This window comes from Columba livia, chromosome 19, assembly GCF_036013475.1.
Source record: "Columba livia isolate bColLiv1 breed racing homer chromosome 19, bColLiv1.pat.W.v2, whole genome shotgun sequence".
Taxonomy (NCBI): Eukaryota; Metazoa; Chordata; class Aves; order Columbiformes; family Columbidae; genus Columba; species Columba livia.
The window spans coordinates 8,551,978-8,570,516 of NC_088620.1; the positions used below are offsets into that span (position 1 = coordinate 8,551,978).

An 18,539-nucleotide genomic window follows, 5' to 3' on the forward strand; every position below is an offset into this window, starting at 1 on the left:
TAATTGCACTGACTTTGGGTTTGACTCCAAGCCAAACATCATAAATTTTAAAAAGATGTATAGATGAGGCTCTTAGGGACATGGGTTAGTGCTAGATTTAGTTTATGGTTGGACTCGATGATCTTAAAGGTCTCTCCCAACCAAAATGATTCTATTCTGTCCTATATTGCTTTAATGCCCTGTCCATAATGCACGTGCCTGAATCCCATTGACTTGTGATTAAAATGAAGCCTGCGCTGAAGTTCTCTGCTGAATAGCAGCTGAATGGATGAATTACCAGTATTATAACTTAGTAGTTATAATCACTAGTGCTATAACTTAATGACAATCCATCATTTGACGCACTGGGCAATGGAAAAACAGCTGTGTGGGTCAAGTGACAGGTGCCGTGTGCCCCGGGCAGGCTGTTCTCCTGGGCTGTAAGCTGATTCCTCCTGCTCGCCAGTGTGGCTTTGCTGTGTGTCCCCTCCCAGCACTGCGGGCTGAGGTGCCAGGAACAGTGTTTGCTGCTGTTCTGTGACCTGAGGGACAGTGGAAGGGCTCTACAACTACCTGGAAGGAGGTTGTAGTATGGTAGCTGTTGGTCTCTTCTCCCAAGGAACAAGTGATAGGATGAGAGGAAATGGCTTCAAGTTGTGCCAGGGGAGGTTGAGGTTGGATATTGGGAACAATTTCTTCCCCAAAGGGCTGTGGGGCATTGGAACAGGCTGCCCAGGGCAGTGCTGGAGTCACCATCCCTGGAGGGGTTGAACAGGCACGGAGACGAGGTTCTCAGGGACATGGGTTAGTGACAGGGTTGGAATAAGGGTTGGACTTGATGATGTTAAGGGTCTTTTCCAACCAGAAAGATTCAGTGACTTTGTGTCCCTGCTGTCCGCCCCCACCTGCCGTTCCTCATCCCGTGCCCGGCCCAGGTGCCACTGTCCCTGCGCAGCTCATCCCTGAGATGAGCTGCGCTCCGGCCTCAGCCCGGGCGGGTGGGCGGTCCCGGGGCAGGGCTGATCCCGCCCTGTCACACCGCGTGTCCCCCGCTAATGAGCGGCCGCGCTAATTGCCGCGGGGGCGGGGCGCTGGGCGGGCCGGGGGTGTGAGGGGGGGGCGCGGTCCCGCCGCTGGGGCCGCTCTGTATAACCCGTCTCCCGGCAACGGCGGACACGTCACTTCCTGGGGAGCCGCCGTGAGGCGCCGGCGAGCGGGCGGCAGGTGGAGCGGGGCGGCAGTTGGAGCGGGGCGGCAGGGTCCGGGCTCCGCTCCCGCTTCGGGCCGGTCCCGTCTGGTCCCGCCCGGCGCCATGAGCGCGGAGCTGGACGGCGTGTCGGTGCACTCGTCCTCCTCGTCGTCGGGCTCCCTGGGCTCGGCGGCGGGACCGGTGCCGCGGCCGCTGTCCGCCAACGTGCGGCGGCTGCACCAGGCGCTGACGGCGCTGCTGAGCGAGGCGGAGCGGGAGCGCTTCATCCTCTGCCTCAACGCTTACCACGGCCGCCGCAACGTCTACGACCTGGTGCGCTCCCTCCGCGCCCTCCTCGACGGGCCCCGGCGCCGCCAGCTCCTGCCGCTGCTCCGCCTCGTCCTGCCGCGCTCCGACCAGCTGCTCTTCGACCAGTACACGGCCGAGGGGCCCTACCTGCCGCCGCCTGGCCGCCCCCCGCCGGCCCCCGCCCCGCCGCCCGTGGTCCCCGGGGAGCTGCGGCAGGTGACCCTGCGGCGGAGCAAGGCCCACGAGGGCCTGGGCTTCAGCATCCGCGGAGGGGCCGAGCACGGCGTGGGGATCTACGTGTCCCTGGTGGAGCCGGGCTCGCTGGCCGAGCGGGAGGGGCTGCGCGTCGGTGATCAGATCCTGGGTGTCAACGGCAAGTCCTTGGACAGGGTGACCCACGCCGAGGCGGTCAAGGTAAGGGGGCTCCGGCTGCTGTGCCCCCCGTCCCGGGCTTCGCTTCATCCCGCTCTGCCCCTCCCGGAGCTGCCGGCTGTGCGTGTCCCCCCGCCCCGCTGCTTTCCCCGAGCGTTGTCTCTGTGCGCCCCGTCCAGCCTCACCCCCATCCCCGGCTTCGCTCGCTGCTCCGTCCCGGTTCCCCCCCGGCTCTCCGGGACGTGGCGGTGGGAACCTGCAGCCCCTGGGCTGCGCGGAGCGGAGCGGCGCCGGGTTCGCATCGTGCCGGAGACATCGGGCTCGTCCCGCCGCCGTGCGGGCACCAGCCGTGGGTGAAGCCCAACCGGGAAGTTTACGGTGAAAATAACGGTTCCTGCTGATAGCACGGGCGGGAACAGGCTGCTGGGGGTCAGCCTGGCATCGTCTGCAGTTTCTGGCACGGCAGGTTTGTCCCCTCGGAGCCGAGAGATACTTTTCTTTATTGCAACGTCTCTGAAACATAACGATGTTGTTTGTGTCTCCCTTTCAGTCTGGGAGTCTTGTGGAAGTTAGAGATCTGCTTGAGCCGGGTTTAAGGCATGTACTCTAGCTGCTGTACCATGTTTTCACCTCCCAAAGGTGGGGAAACCGAGGCACGGAGAAGCAGAACACCCACTGCAGGACTGCAGAGTGTCCAAAGCAAGAGCAGATCCCAGATCCCCTCTGGCTGTGTCAGGGGGAGAAAGAGAACAGTTACACAACTGAAGTGCCCCCAGCTTTTCCTGCAGCACTACACCTTTCCATATGCCCCAGAGACCTGTTGTAGCGCATGCCAGCAGGGATGCTATCAATGAAAGCTTTCATGTAATGCTGAGCACGGGAGCCCCATAAACTGCAGGATTTTTGCTTGAAACTCCGTGTTTTGAGGCAACGTCCATGTTTGAGTGACACAGATCGTTCACGGGGATGATCTTGTGGCTAGTGGGCTCAGCTCAGGAGGGACAGCATGGGACAGCAGTGCAGAGAATCGACTTTTAGAGCAGCAATTTGTATGCAGTACATGGAGAACAGGGATCTGGGGTGGCAAGACTGTTTTGCAGTTGTTTGTGTGTTAATTCTTCGAGAATAAACTGAAGCACTCCTGTTTACAGACTGCTTCATGTGGCGTGTTCCTCCGACAGTGAATTAATCTTACACAGCTTTGAACAGCATCTTCACAGCCAACCTGTGTGCTCCCTACCCATCTTTAAATCTGTGCCCCAAGCAAAGGCACGTCTTCCAGGCTGGAATTGAGTCCCTACTAATCATGAGAGCAGATAAAAGATTTGTAGGCATTTCTCTTTTGTTGTTCCTAATGATAGAACAACAGCAGTGTAAGCTTTTGAAAGTTAGTCTGCAATTTTTACCCTGAAGATTTAAAACAAACAAACAAAAAAACCCACCCTGTATTTTGGCTATGGATAGAAACCAGGTGTCAGAAATGCTCTGGTCTGTTAAGTGACTTCATCTCTAATTCAACCTGCTCTGCTGGGTAATTCACATCACTTTCTGTTTGTTCTCTGATATAATGTACACGATGGCTTTGAGACACTATTGAGTGAAACTAAATGCTTCCTGCACAGAAATAATTCCCGTAGGATGCAGTTTGCCAAGGGGTTGTTCTGTGAACAAGAGCTATATTTTGCTAGTGTGATCTTAATAATGAAAGAGAATCTTGGAAATTGTCAGCCTGTGAGCTGAACCCCTTTAAACAACAGTTTCATCATTCGCCCAGCTGTCCTGGCATCTTTGAGAGCTCCTGCACTTGTGTTACATCTGGGGAGGGTTTCGTGACCCATGTAGTGGTGGTAGAAACACTTATTTCCTTGGGAAGAGTCATAGAGTGATTTACCCTACGGCTGTAATAGTTCCCCTGGAGGCTTTCAAAGTTAAGCAAGTGCTAATTTGTCCTTGCACACCACACTTGGGAGCAGGGGAATGAAGGGCAGATTGCATTTAGTGATGCTAAAGGAGAATTTCTCTGGGGTTAAGATACAAACACGTCAGACCATGTTTTGGCCGTCGTGCAGGGTGTCAAAGCTTCAGGGATAAGAGGCAATGATGGACAGGGTGACTTGACCCCGTATTCTCTGCTTCTCCTTGAAACTCAGGATCTCGGGCTGTCTTGACATGTTAACAGCTCTGTGAAGGGCTCTGGCTGTGCTCTGGTCTCCTCAAGCAGACTAAACCTCCCTGTGTCCCAACATCCTCGCTTGTGTCTGTTCCTCTGCTCTGTAGTGGATCATGGGAAAGAGAAATATTGGATACAGGCTTGAACCAGAGCTGGGTTTGTTCATGGAATTTATGCGTACACCGTGCTCAGGATCAAATACAGAGAGGGGGGGAAAAAGGTGAGCAGAGGGAGGCTTTCTTAATACAAAACCACGCTGTGTAGCTCGATTTCCCGAACGCTGCCTGCCTGCCTTAGTGGAGGAGATGTGCCGAGCTCTCTCATCTGTCTGATGAAGGCACAGCTCCCGTTCTGTGCGTGCAGCGATGGTCTGGCTCTCCATCTGTCTGTGAGGGAGCACGTTCCTGTGCTGCGCTTCCATCCCGCCTGTCCTGCAGCAAGGAACTGTCTGTCTAGGGCAGCGCTATTATTCATAATATGCAGAACGATGTTGTTGTGAGAGAAGTTGTCAAAGCTTGTTCTTCAGGGTATAAAACAACTGTGGAGATCAGGAAGGCTCTTCCACTGCTGGCACATCACGCTCTCCGGGGCGAGATGACAAACTTACTGAACCAGAAATCAACTTTCTGTCTGTCGGGGTGCTTAGGGGTGCCCGGCTGTGACTACGGGCAGTGAGGCAGCTGTTTGGATGGAGCAGAGAATACACACATGGCCTAAACTTGGTTTTGCGATCTTGTAAAAGCATTCGCACAGCTACTGCATTCATTTAACAAATCATGATAGCTCGGTTGCTGTATTTTCATGCATGTCTGGCCATGCAGGAGTGACCCAGCTGTTTTCCAGCACTCCAGCAATTTCTATCTCCTACCTTGTATTTTCCGGCGTTGTTCAGAGCTGTGCCGTACCAAAAGTGGGATCGTGGCACTCAATGAAAACTGCCACGAGAATGGGCAAAGAAGACAAAAGTAATAAGCTACACGCTGTCACAGCTGAAAACTGACTGGTGACCTGTGACCAGTGCAATGGGGTTTGTAGATATTTTAGTGGAAATCAGATTAGAAAGTGGAATTCTGACTTAAATGACAAGATTACCTAAGCACTCCAAATCATTTCACTTAATGACCAGCTTCTTTACCTTCATATGAATAGCAGAGCTTTATGCTTTGTCTGCTTTGTGTTCCATATTTCATCCAAATCAAAATTAAATTACTCCATTACAATTATAGCTCTATCATTCTGGCATTCAAGAGTGCACTTCTGCAAAAGATCACTGTAATTTGAATTATGGTGTAAGTGGAGAAGTTCGTGTTGTCTGTCATATTTTTAGAGCTCGCTTAGCTTTCACCAGCCTTGCTATATAGTAGATGGTTCATATTGTAGCAGTTGGGCTGAATTTATAAGCTGTAATATTTTCTCCAGAGTGGTTAAAATTGAGGAGCTTGTGGTTTTAAACCATCAAAACGTTACACAGGGAGGTATTTCTCCCCTACTCTGGGGTTTGCATGAAACTCGCACTCCCTTTCCCCCCACACCCCCTACTTTGGTTGCGTTGCATTAGGTTTTTATGCCCTTTAAATCATTTAAGGAGAAGAGAAAGTGTGAAGTATCATGACTCTGGATCGTTCCTGTTTGAGGATTTGGCTTAATGAGCTACACCAACTTCAGAAGAGCTGCACCTATGCCATCATTTGCCCTGCCGTGTCTTTTTGTTCCTGCTGACAGCTGGGTAAATCTGGATGAGCCTCATCAAAATCACCAAAACTAGACTAATTGGTATGCATTGGTCTTAGGAAACACAATTCTTTCATCCTGGTGTAAATCTGTGGTAGCTTCGCCAGAGTCAATGGACTCGCATCGGGTTTATTCTGAAGGAGCTGGGGTAGTTCAAGTCTTGGGTCCTTCTGAGTGGCTTTGGGGACAAGCTGTGGGTTCTGCTGCCGGCGCGGTGGGGCCAGGGGAAGGCTTGTGATGAGGCAGATGAAGGACAAGACGAAGGTCTCTGCCGGCTGTCCCTCCTGTGATGCTCCTGCAGCAGCTCTCTGGGAAGGCTCCTTCCAAACCAGCTTTTCCATCTCCTACACTGATAGTGTCAAGCGGACATTGACAAATAATTTAAAAGGAGGTTAAAACTCCTTTTATGTTCCATTCATTTGGACTTTCATGATGGCAAACAAGGTGATCTTTTCAGAGACTGTAGCTTTTCATACGAGGTAGAACAGACTACAGCTGCTAGTTCTTGGGGGGCACTTGTGATATTGCTAAAAGACCAGAGATATGTGCAGCCTTGGGCCTTGGAAGCATATTTAGAGAAATTTTACCTTCCAGGCAACTTAGAAGAAAGCAAATCTCATTCATTCTTTCTTGTGATGCCCAATTAATTGATTATCATTGTCTGAGACTGCTTCCTTGCTGTAGTCAGTAAGCACTGTACTGTACAGGCGCTGCTGCAGCTGGCAGGATGGAGTACAGCTTGGTTCTTTGGTTGGTTTTTAACCCTTCCAAGTACATGGAGTTGTGGACCATCACACCCGATCGTGACTGGGATGAACGAATGAAAGCAATACATCGATCCCCTGATCCCGCATGGATGTCAGCCTTGTTCCTTTAAATGCCTGCTTGCTTCTCTGTTTGTCTGTGTATTTTTAGAAGTCAGTGGCTGATCCAGATGCTACAAACCTCTCGCCTTCCCAAGGGATCTCAGGGAGCTGGAGCACGGAAGAGAAGGATGTGACCAGCATCTACCCCAATAGTTGGAGCAGTAACCTATTCCTTGGACTCTGTTCTGCTTAAAAACAAAAATACCCAAGAACTGCGTACAAAAAAAGCACCTACAGCTTAAAATGCAGGTGCTGTTGATACCACAGGTTCCTGCTCTGCTTTTCTGTCTTGCAAAGAGTTTCCATTTTAACTTGTGTAGCCAGCTGAGCTCAGAGACTGAGGGTGGCAAGTGTAAAGTCACCAGGATCTTCCTCTAGGAAAAGGGGAGGGGAAAACTCTTGAACTTGAAGGTATCTGCATTTTAAATTAGTTTTTAGGTCTGTCAAGTGGCATTCCTGGTTTCACAGACGGATCGGATGGCACCGGTGGAGCAGACCCGAGCGCTGGACCTCAGCCGGTTCGGTTGGCCCAACATGGACCGAGAGGCGATGGCCGTTGTCACCGTCAGCTCCTCTGAGCTGATCAAATTAATACCATGTGCAGCTTGGAGAGGGGTGAACTTGCACACACAGAGAGCACCTGTGGTAACGTGGCTTTAGCTGTTGCACTGGAGTTAGGAGCAGGTTATATTTCCTGCTTTGCCATTGATAGCCCTCAGTGGGCAAGTTACTTAGTCATCTGCTTCCCTTCACTACACTAGAAAATCACAATCAGCTCTAATGAAATCAAATGACATTATGCTGATGTGAGAGATTAGAATGAAGTCCTTAATATCTCTTCTCCCCATAATGCAAGGATGATAGTACTCGAAATGGGTATTGGCTTTTTCATCAGGGTTAGTACTGTTAGGGCATTCTTGAGTTCTTGAAGCATAAATATTATTTAGTAGGCTCCTTGTAAATAAACAGTTTTGTCTCTGTAGGGAAATTGGTAAGATAACCCAAAGCAGAAAAGCCTGTCTTTCCTTCCTGTGCCCATTAGAAGGAAACAAAAGCATTAGTGTGCAGCTTAGCTGGTGAGTTAAAATTCTTTTGCTCGGTTCCTCTGTCCTTAGGGAAGATGATGGATTTTCTTGACATCTTCCTCAATGCCACGTCTGCTCAGAGAATTATTCAGCTCTAAATCCCCTTGCCTGAACTGACAATGCATCTGCTAAAATGATTTGGCTTAGTTTCATTTGACTGGGTGCTCTGTGAATTCTCCCTGTCACGGACCACCAAGTGCTTAGTAAGTAAATACAAGTGAAGCAGAGACCTGGGCAGCCTGGAGAAGCTCTTTTCCTGCCACCTTCCCACTGCTGGACTCAGAAAATGTGTCTGTCACTTTCAGGGTGGGAAGTGCTGCAGGGGAGGCTGGAAAGGCCCCCGATTTGTGAAGACACTGACAGTGCATCCTTGGTGCATCATCAGGTGTCTGGCTCATTTCCCCCAGTTGATCATTTCAAAGTTGGTTAGTTATTTGGTGGAAAAAACTATATCTAGACAATATGAGTTTGTTGTTGGCTGTCGTGATATTTTTCAGCATCACTTTGTGTGGAGTGGAATGAGAAGACAAGAGGAAGGGATTCCCCTCGTGCTCCCTCTCACCCCAGGAAGCACCCAAACAGCTTTCCAGGCTGGCATTGAAATAAAGCTTTGTAGAGTTTTCTGCTGTTTTTCTACATTGTCCTGGACTTGCCTGAGGGATGCACAGGGCAGTGACCACCTTTGAGATGACAGCTCTGTTGTCTGTGAGCAGGGATGGGGGTGTCAGTCATTGGAGGGGTGAGGGAGAAGCCCTGGAGCTAAGGTTGCATTTGACCTTTCCAGGTGAAAGGGTCGTGGGCTTCCTGGTGCCTTGGGGCTAAATGTGTGCAATCACCACAATTATGCATCAATTTGCATTTATTTGCATAAACGCCACCACTTGAAAACCAAAGTGCTGTCACCTTTGCCTTGGCAGAGGTGGGGAAGTTGGACTGTGCCTCCTGTAATTGCCTTTTATCTTCCTGACAGGCCATTTCACACCCTCCATCTCCTGTGCTGTTACCTACTGTGTCCTTCTCTGGTTCCTCTTGCCCAGCACTCTATCTGTGGCCCCTCCTCTCCCCTCCAGCCGTCCTCCGATCCCCTTCTCCCCACCTGCCTCTGTGTCGCTGTTTTCCTGGACCAGTTTTCCGCGTTCCCCAGCAGCACAGGGATGAACTGTTTGTGTACGTCAGCGCAGACGCATCTCCCAGTTCCTCTGCACAGAAGCAGTTCCCTGCTCTTCGTCTGTAGATGGGGGGAGGATATACTTGATCTGAAGCATCTTATTTACGGCTGAAGTCTTGGGCAGGGGACAACCTCTCCCTGTGTGTTTGCATGTCATCTGGCAAACTTGGCCTTAACCAAGGTGTGTAGTGGGAGCTGTAATAGTCTTATATTTGTCCTGCCTGCAGTGGATCTCTGGAGCAAGGCTTTGGGGGCAGGCAGGCAGGCGGTCTGTCTGTCTGTTGTCTTCTGCTCTGGCCTTTCCACCTGCAGAGAAACCATTTAGCTGATGTGGCTCAATCGGTGGTTCTGCGGAAGCTCTGGCAGTGCTGCCCCTGCAGCCCCCTGCTCCGTAGACATAGGGACTCTTGTCATTCCTACTGCCACTGAGATGGCTTTGCTCATTCTAGCTGAGCCCACCAGCTTAAAACTGCCCGAGTCCACCTGTGTCACCCCAGGACAGGGCAGGAAATAGCGGTTAGACAAACTTCTGCAAATTGTTCCCTCCACGGTGTTGGAACATGCTGTAAAAGCTCCCTCTGCCTCCCTCCTGTGGTATCTCTGCATTTCTTTCCCCCTCGCAGCTATTTTTTAAAAGCCCATGCCTTACTTTTTTGGGACTTGGTGCGAAATTGCGTGGTACTTCGATGATTGATAACCTCCGCACTGACCTTTGGAGCTCGCAAATGGAGCAAGCGCTTGGCTGCCCATTATTTGAGCTGCCCAAGGAGCCAAACAGCTCTGGCGAGTCTCTTATTGCCAGAAGAAAGCAGCTTGCGTCTGCAGCAAGGGGGAGGATGGCTCATACTTAATGCTTCTTGTATCAAACTGTGATCTACCCACTAACGGAATGAATTGGAATAGATTGCTCATTTCATTAGTGGCGAAGGTGAGTGGGCTGTATCCGTACGAGACGCATATTTTATTCAGGCTGTCAGAAGAATACTGGTGATTAATTGTCATTGATTTCTGACATCTGCATTCCTACAAGGGGGGTGGGGTTTGAAGGCGGGGGAGATGCTTTTACGCAGCCTTCAACCTTTCGTCGCCCTCGAGAAGTGGAAAGAACAAGGGGAAAATTTGGAAGGCGGGAGAGGAGAACCTTCAGTAATGCAAGACGTGCTGGGCGAGAGTGACCTGGCACGGGTGGGTGTCAGGGAGGGGCGGCAGCCGTCAGTCTTGATCGTAGCAAAGAACACGCTGCATTGTGTGTCGGTTTGGCTTATTTTGTTGTTTAAAAAGGTGCGAAGTGTGGGTACGTGAGATGTGTGTTTCCCATTTTTGATTATTTTAAATAACCTACTTCACTCTCGGAGGACTCAATAGATAATTAAATAGTGTGTTGTCAGGGGATCAGTGGCCTCCTGGAATCAATCTGCCTATCTCTGGCACTTGCCACTTCTAATAACATTTCTAGGCAGTTGGTGACTGTTTCCCTGCTAAATGTTTTGGCACTGATCCCCAAATTCAACTAAATTATTTCCTTAAGTTTGTCTTCTAGCAGGTGTGCTTGCACACTGTGGTGCCAGTGTTAAACCTTTCCTATCACAGTCTTCAAATGCATTATGAATGGGGCAAAGCCAAATTTCATCTGAGTCTGGAGCAAAACACAGCAGCACTGAAAAACGTGTATCAAGTCCCTGAAATGGCTTGAGAAAAGAAATGGAGACACAGTCTGTGCTGCCTGAATTCTGCAGAGGGGATTAAGGAGGTGGAATAATTTTATTTAGTCGTCTGCTGCAAATAGGTTGTGTTCAGTGTGCCCATCAAATAATCCGCTTTACCAAAAAGCTTGTGGGATGAATTTTTTGGTTGGTTTTGTGGTGATATCTCTTCAGGCATTGAACACGAGACAACTTGCATGTCTGTGAGGAAGAAGTTCTTGTAGTATCCCCATCCTTTCTCTCCATGGCCCCCATGCTTTTTAGGTTAGATAAAAACTGCCTTGAAGAGCTTGTCCTTTTGTCCCAGGGAGCTGGGGTGACCTGCTTCATGGGAAGTGTATTGTTCGTGTGGGCAGGTGCTGGCCCTCTCGCTTGCTGTTGTTGCTTTATGAATAGGGCTGACAGCAAAATCGAGGTCAGTGGACTCGTGCCAGCTCGCTGACGCTGTGACACCTCACTGGGAGAGGCAAAGCGCTCAATGAGCGCAGGGACCAGCAGCCTGGAGGCTTGCGAGGGAGGAGGGGACAGCGGTGAAGACCTGTCACAAAACCCTCTTAACCAAGGGGACAGTGCAGCTGGCTGAAAGCCTGTGCTCAAGTGGGCTTTGGGACCCTCTGCAAATACATTCCAAGGGTCCATGGTGGATGCACAGTGCGGGAGAAGCTGATGTGATAGGGCTGGGTAATGATTCCTGCTGATCGCTTGATGTTCAGGGAGACCAGTTAGAAAATGGGTCCTGCCTTCTGCAGTAGAAATGGTCCTTGATGGCCACCTCCTCCCCTGTGACAAATGGCTTTGCCGCTGCATCCTTGGCCACTGCATCCTGCCCGAGCTGCTGAGTCGCCTATTTCTAACACAGTTGTCATTGTCCCCTAGCGCTGGTGTCCCCAAGAGCTTGCAGAGGCTCCCACTGCCTCACGGCTATTAATGATTTCCATTTTTGCAGCACCTCTATGCTCAAAGCACTTTCTTCTATTAGATGCAAGGCTTGTACCTCAGTTCTCATTCTGAAGTGGATTCCTTGGGTACCTCAGCTACAGCTGGAGGGGAGTTGGGCTGCCCAAAGCCCCCTGCAGCCCTCAGGCTTACAAAGCTTGGCCTTGCATCGCTTGGAAAGCAGGCGGTAAGATCCTGGCCCAGCGGTAGTGCAGCAGTAGGCTGCACCTCATTACCTTAGTCGCAGGCATAAATGACCCCATTAAATCTACTCTGTATCCCAGTGATGTAGCAATAAAAACTGTCAGAACCAAGATGGTGTTAAGAAATTTATGGCAAATGCTCCTCTGGGTGGTCGCTTGGATTCCTCATAGGAGGCTAGAGCATCCTTTGGAGGGAGGCTTCTCCCAAAGCACTTTGTAATGACCTGAAGAACAGCTGGCAGGAGAGAGTAGTTATCATGTGCTGCTAACTTTCCAAAGGTGCTGGATGATCATGCTCAGTGGATGAGAAAATTACCTGCCAACTTATTTGGGATGTCAAATCAACCTTGTTTTCTCCAGACTCCGAAAGCTGTGGAGAGCCTGGTGGAAATGTGCATTAGCAGAGCAGAAGGGGTGAAATGGGGTGGAGTGGGGAGCAGCTGCGGAGGGCACCTGCCTCATGCCCCAGGCTTGGTGAGAAAGTCATCCTGGGTCTGTCTTCTGTGCCTGGGTGGAACATCCAGATGAACGAGCTCTGGAGGGGACTTGCTGTTGGAGTTGTCTCAGCCTTATTTCCAAAAGCAGATGATTTGTCAGCCTCAATACATGGAAACTGAGGCACTTATTATGTCAGGATCTGTAACAGCTGGAGGGTTTTTGGCTCCCAATCTAAAGGCTACAGCTTGTCAAAGCACAGGGATGATAAGTAGGAAAAACACACCAGTGGAAGTGGTTGGCCCTGCTGGCATGGCAGATGTGCTGGGGGTCCCCGTGGCTGAGCTGGGGGCTCAGTGGGGACAGGGGTGAAGCCCCCCAGGTCAGCATGGGATTGGTTTTGTGTGCAGGATGAGTCACGGGCTGTGAGTGATGGTCCCTCTGCATGGGCTGCTGACCCAGTGTGTTCCCACCAGAGCACTGCACCACTTCTCCTGTTCCAGAGATCTCCTCTAATACCACTGGGACCACCGTTTTTCCTCTTTCTCTCAAAGGCAACAGACTTCTTCCCAGATGCCAGGAGGGGCATTCCTACAAACCAGAGGATGAACAGATGCACCAGCCTTGGTAAAGCCAGAAACAAAACCACAGAGCGGGAAACATCAGTGTTTCTTCCACGGCAGGGAGATGGAGAGTAGCTCTGCTTGCTTGAAACTCACCACAGCTGCAGATAGTGATTCTTGTCTCTATTTGGATGTATGATGGAAGCTTCTCCTGTTTGGCTCACCTGGTGCCTCATCGCTTTGCAGCTCTGCAAGCCAAGTGCTTTGTTAAATTCTAGTTTGGTGTGTGGATGTCAGAGGAGAAACACTGCGCTGGGCAGGAAACTGCTTCACTTGCTGAGTCCTCGAGAAGCCTCCGTAAATGTATAAAGGACTATACAGAGTGTCACCAGCCTTCTGCTGGGAGAGGCTGTCACCAGCAATGTCCCGATGGGCACCCCCGGCTTCCCTCCCTCCTCTTGTGCTGAGGCTGGTGTCTTGAGCCAGGCGGCTGCTCTCCTGGCCTCCCGGTTCGCTGCTGTCACCTTCATGCATAAAACATCTCCCTCTGACTGAGATCCCATCTCCTGGTGGCCTTGTCAAGGGAGCTGCAGGGGGACATAAAAAGTCCCTTGTAAATCTCTGGCCTCTCATCCCTGGAAATTTTCCCGTGCCTCCAGAGAATGGCTCTGCTGCTGTTCCTGTGCTTTCAGGGGGTGACATTTAGCTGAGGTAGGATGGGAACAGCCAGTGCTCTGCTTGCTGCCACCTTGAGCAACGACCACTGCCCTGTTCCCAGCGTAGAGCGGGAGTCCCTGTCACTTCTCCTGGTGTCCCTTCTCCCAGAGGTTATTCTTGGTCCCCCCTCCCCTGCCAGGTTGAATGCTTTGAGGAAGGGAGGAGATGGGATCCCTGCGTCAGTCCCAAAAAGACCGCTGTGGGAATGGGGTGGCAGCAAATGCAGGGAGCAGGGGAAGAGATTGAGATGGGGTACAGCCCCCACAGAAACAATAGGGGTCACTCTGTGCTGGTAGGTCTAGAGTAGATGAGAAGCCCCCCTGCCACCCCCAGCTCATTGCTGTGGAGTTCAGATCATCCTGAGTGTGTCGGTGTGGCAGCTGATGAAGGGGCTTTGGCTTGGGAAGCTGAACTGTGCCCTGAGGCGTGGCTGGGCACCTGCGCGGTGGTGTCCCTTTGAGTGGTACCCAGGTGTGGACGGGGGGCTCGGGAATAGCTCCATTGTCCCAGTGGCACTTGGGCTGATGCCAGCAAGACTGGAGTGTGGTGAGCACCTCTCCTGTCTGCTGGCCAGGCTGGGTTCCACATGCCTACAGAGGATGGGTTTGAGAGGACACGGACCAGAGTTAGTGAGCAGCCCAGAATGTCAAAGTGCTCTGCGGTTGTTCTGATGGGGCTGTTGGTTTCGCAGTTCTCGTTTAAGCTCTCCAGGCACGTGATGACCTTGGGAGCATGTGACAAAGTTGCAGCCAAATTACTGTATGTGATGGAGATGCTGAACTGGGAATTGGCGAGCTGGATTCTCTCTGGCTCTGGCAGGGAAGGACAGAAGCGTTGCCAGGTCAGAGCTGGGACTCGGCCAGCCCAGTATTACTGGCGATATTACTCTTTATCGAAGAGCTGCTGGTATTAGTTCTTCCCGGTCACGAGCTTCGCTCGGGAGCTTCTCTGCTCAGTGGGGAGAGGAGACCGTGCAGGAGCAGCTCATCAAAAGGATGTATATATGTGGGGAAAAATACAGAACCCAAAGCATCTCCTTTCTGAGAGCAGATCTGGAGCACTGATGTTCCTGAGGCCTCAGAAGGGATCAGCATGTACAGCTGTCCCGAGAGAGAGCTCCTATATGTTGATTTAAATTTATTATAAAGCTTATGTCAGCTTCTCACAGTGGAGGCTGGAGGAATGGAGGAACAATTGCAAATGGGCTTATCTGGATCGCAAGGTCATCTCGGTGCATGCTGTTTCAAATCTATGTATATATTTATTAACTCTTGTACTCATTAATTGACTACTTGTGCTGGGGAAGCAGCTGGTAATGAAATGGCAACAGAGGCTGAATTTCTGGGAGCATTGTGGAGCGTTTCCTGTGGCAGAGCTCGGGGTGAGCTGAGGGGACCAGCAGTGCTGTTGTCCTCCAGCATTGATCCCTGTCCTGCTCCGACTCCTCTCCAAGGCTGCAGAAGCGGCTCAGTCTCAGGTTCAGCCCACACTGAGGTTCCTCTGGCCATGTCACTACCCACCTTGCCTCCCATACTCTCCTTCATCTGGCTCTTTCCCTGGCTGTTGGGATGAGCATGTTTTCGCTGTCAGCAGCAGCTTCGCCATAACACTGTTGTTATTCAAGACAGAACAGAAGAAATCCCACTTCTTTCACTAGTTTGTGTAGCTCATTCATTCAGCTGGTGGTTGCAGAGTAGCTTGACATCTTTCAACCTCAAGGAAGATCGAAGCCGTGTCACCCTAGAGTCCCAGGGAAGATTGTCCTTCCCCCTCCTTAGGCATTAACTCCCTCCTTGGTCTGTCTTCCAGGTGCTGAAAGGCTGCAAGAAGCTGAACCTGTCTGTACATTCGGTGGGACGCATCCCTGGGGGTTATGTCACCAACCACATCTACACCTGGGTGGACCCGCAGGGCCGGAGCGTGTCCCCGCCGACAGGACTGCCCCACCACCAGAACAGCTCCCTCCGCAAGGACAGCGAGAAGAGGAGCCACCTCCAGCTCCTGCAAGAGGGAGATGAGAAAAAGGTGAGCAAGGGGGACAGCCACAGCCACAGGGACCTGTCTGCGGTTACCTGTAGGTACCAAGCCTCCTTGTTCCCTTTTTGCTTTTCATTCATGTGATTCTGGCCTCCCTTGGGATAGTCTGTCTCTGGGATACTCTGCATCCTGGTTTTCTCCTTAGGTCTGTAGCTCTCTCTTCGTCTCCCCTGAGGAATCCTACAGGACAGGATGGGTTGGCGTTGTTCCCACTTGGCGCAAGTAGAACCTGAGCTGGAGACAGATGAAGCTTGTCTGGTTATGAGGGTCCTGCCAGAACAGTGGTCAGACCAGAAACTGCTTTTAAGGCTTTTCTTGAAGAGGTGGTGGTTTTGGCTGGAGACCGTGGCCAATGTGGTCACTGAGAGGCTGACGTGGATGTTGTGTTCTCATAGATTTGGAGGGCTGGATCTCAGAGTGCATTACTGCCCTTCTGCATGTGTTTCAGGTCTTTCCTCAGGTGTTCTCATCAGGCTTTCTTGTGTCTCTTGGCAGTTATGCTATCAAGCAAAGTGGAGGATTTTCCTTTTCTGTTTGGGAAAAGGCAGGCTGAGCCGGGAAGGGCCTGAGCAGTGCTGTGCAAAAGCCCCTGGCAAATGAAAATGGAGTGGGAAGGAAAGGAAATGGCTTTTGTAACAAACGGCTTTTGTAATGGTACCCAGGGGAGCTGGTGGTGTCTGGCCAGTGCTGGCCACTCCAGCAGAGCCTGCATCTTGGGTCTTCGACAGAAAGGAAAGCATATCAGCACACCTAATTCCAGTCCTCTTGCTGTGAGCCTTCCCTCCTTAGAAATCAGCCTTATAATAAGTGAAGCCAGCTGAGGATAAGTTCAAGCTGCAGTATCTGATCTCAGGGATTTAGTGTTTCTCCTCCCATGTGCTTCCCATGCCCAAACAGACCTGGAGACTTGTAGATGCAGAGGAACAGTGTTCAGATGCCCTTGCACTGAAAGATAGGCTGGGGAATCATAGAATAGCTTGGGTTGGGAAGAGTCTGCTCATGCTCTCAGTGGTGATGGATAGGGAACCAGTTTGTCTGGTACAAGCAGGACATGTTTTTTCCTCACCAGTATTCATGGGATATCAAAGTACTGTCATGTGAGCGAGCGAGGTACTTGCTTCCCAAAGGCATGGAGTTGCTTGGAGCCTTGACATATTTCCATCCTGTTATCCTGAGTCACTCTGGCTGTCCCCAGCACTTAGTTTGTATGCCCAAAATGTCCTCAGTTCCACCTGGAAAGGCTGTGGAGGAATCTGTAACCTGCAGCTTCCCACCTCAGCCAGAGTGCAGAAAATCTGATAGAGGATGAGGTGTTTTGCTGATGAAATATTCATGTGGGCCACAAGGGAGAAAGCCCCATTATTTTTACTTTAAAGAGAAGAGAAAGGCAGGCAGTGCTGCCTTGCTGGTGTTCCCCACCCCCTATCCCTCAGTGTCACCTTGACAGGGCCAGCAGTGACTCTTTGAAGCTGTAGGTAGGAGGTGTTTCTCTGCACAGTGTTCCTTTACTCCTTGCTCTGTATCAAGGTGAACTGCTCAGAATCCTGCAGCTCTTCACATCCCTGGGCCCCAGGCAGCCCTTTCCCGTCAGCCCCCATGGAGACGCAGTCACAGGTGCTCTGGTTGTCCCCGGGCTGCTCGGCTGCTGCACTGTCCGGTCATCACACCAAAGCACCTTCCTCTGCTGCTCCTGGTCCCGAGCTCATCAGGGCTGGCTCCCAGAGGATGTACACAGGAAAATGAATCCAACTGAACTTTGCAAGTTAAAAGAGCTTTAATTACCATAGCTTAATCTGCTTTGGAAGGGAATGAAGCCAAGTTGAATGAAAGCCATGTTAAACTTCAAAGAGCATCCATGCTGGGCTTGGCTGCTGTTGGATACACTCATTCCCAAGGTGTGGGGGGCCTCAGGTCCAAGTTGCTCACCATTCTAGCTGAGCTGGGCTTTAGGACCTTGGCACACAGAGTGGCTACCCTTGTTCTGAGCTGTGATTCTCTGGTGCCATTGCTGTGATGCCTCTTTGCAGCACTGGGAAGATTTGCCGGCCTTGGGTGGGAGGCGCAGTCTTCATGGTGCTACCAGCCTGTGGCTTGCTGGCTTCAGGACCTTTTGCCCGGGTGTGCAGAGTGGTGATGACCCTCGTTCTCCACCTGGCTCTTCCAAATTCTGAGTTTCTTCTTCCTTTCCTTGGTATTGCATCAAACAGTCAGCCCTTTGCCTTCTTCTAGTGCAGGATCATGCTTTGACCCCAGGGCAGGGGTTGAAGTCCCCTTTATTAGCCTGGGAAGAGTCAGTGGCCATTGCAGGAAATATTTAAAGCTCACAGAAACGATTGTGCAAAGATGTGACGCAGAGGGCAGCCCTGGCATCGTGAGAACCGGCTGTATTCAACCTCCAGGCTTGTCTCCTCTGTGGTGTGTCACCGGTGACATCGGTCACTCTGTTCCCATCCTGTCCCTCTGTGCCGCGTGGGCCATGCGCCCCCCCTTCTAACAGAAACTCTCAGCCCAGTGTTGTTCCAGCCCTGGGAATTATCTGGCACTGCCAGAGGTCTTCTCCTTGCCCCGATAATGGCGTCTGTCCTTGCTGGCCACAAGCACAATGCACCGTTCTCCCTCGCTTGGTGGTTCAGAAGTGCTTTCAGCAGTAGCTGTCAGCTCTGGTGGGACCCAAGGTTGCTCAGAATACCACCATGACCCATCCACTTCTTGCACTGCCTTGAGCCTGTGTCCAAACCCAGCTCCTGCTCATTGGTGCGAATGCACAAGGCTTGGTGTGTGTGTTGCAATAACCTGCCCTCCTGAATTCCCATCTGTAAGACCAGCAAAAGAAAATTACTGGATGCCACAGCTGTTAAATGACTCGGGCCACCCGGACAGTTCTGTGTCCAGAGGTGCCTTGCTCTGCCAGATGGTGGCGGAATAAAGCACCACTGTGATCAGAGGCTGGATGGCAACATGGAGAGCCTGACCTGGCCGGTAGATTGGAGAGGAGTTATTTGGCGTGACTGCCTGTGTCATTTGTCTGAACGCATGCTTCAGGGCACGAATTACTGAGTCGCTTTGTCCTGGCTTT

General features: G+C 51.4%; 1 protein-coding gene across 2 annotated transcripts in view; it reads left to right on the plus strand.

Annotated features, from left to right (window-relative positions):
* The first annotated feature begins 1,169 nt into the window (after window positions 1-1,169).
* Window positions 1,170-18,539, plus strand: part of WHRN (whirlin) — a 45,182-nt gene continuing 27,812 nt past the window's right edge. Inside the window, exons 1-2 of one of the 2 annotated variants that reach the window (XM_065035974.1) lie at window positions 1,170-1,891; window positions 15,236-15,451. In XM_065035974.1, coding sequence (XP_064892046.1) covers window positions 1,292-1,891; window positions 15,236-15,451 — 816 coding nt within the window. In that variant the 5' untranslated portion in view covers window positions 1,170-1,291. The remainder of the gene's footprint in view (window positions 1,892-15,235; window positions 15,452-18,539) is intronic. The other variant, XM_065035973.1, reaches the window with a different exon arrangement.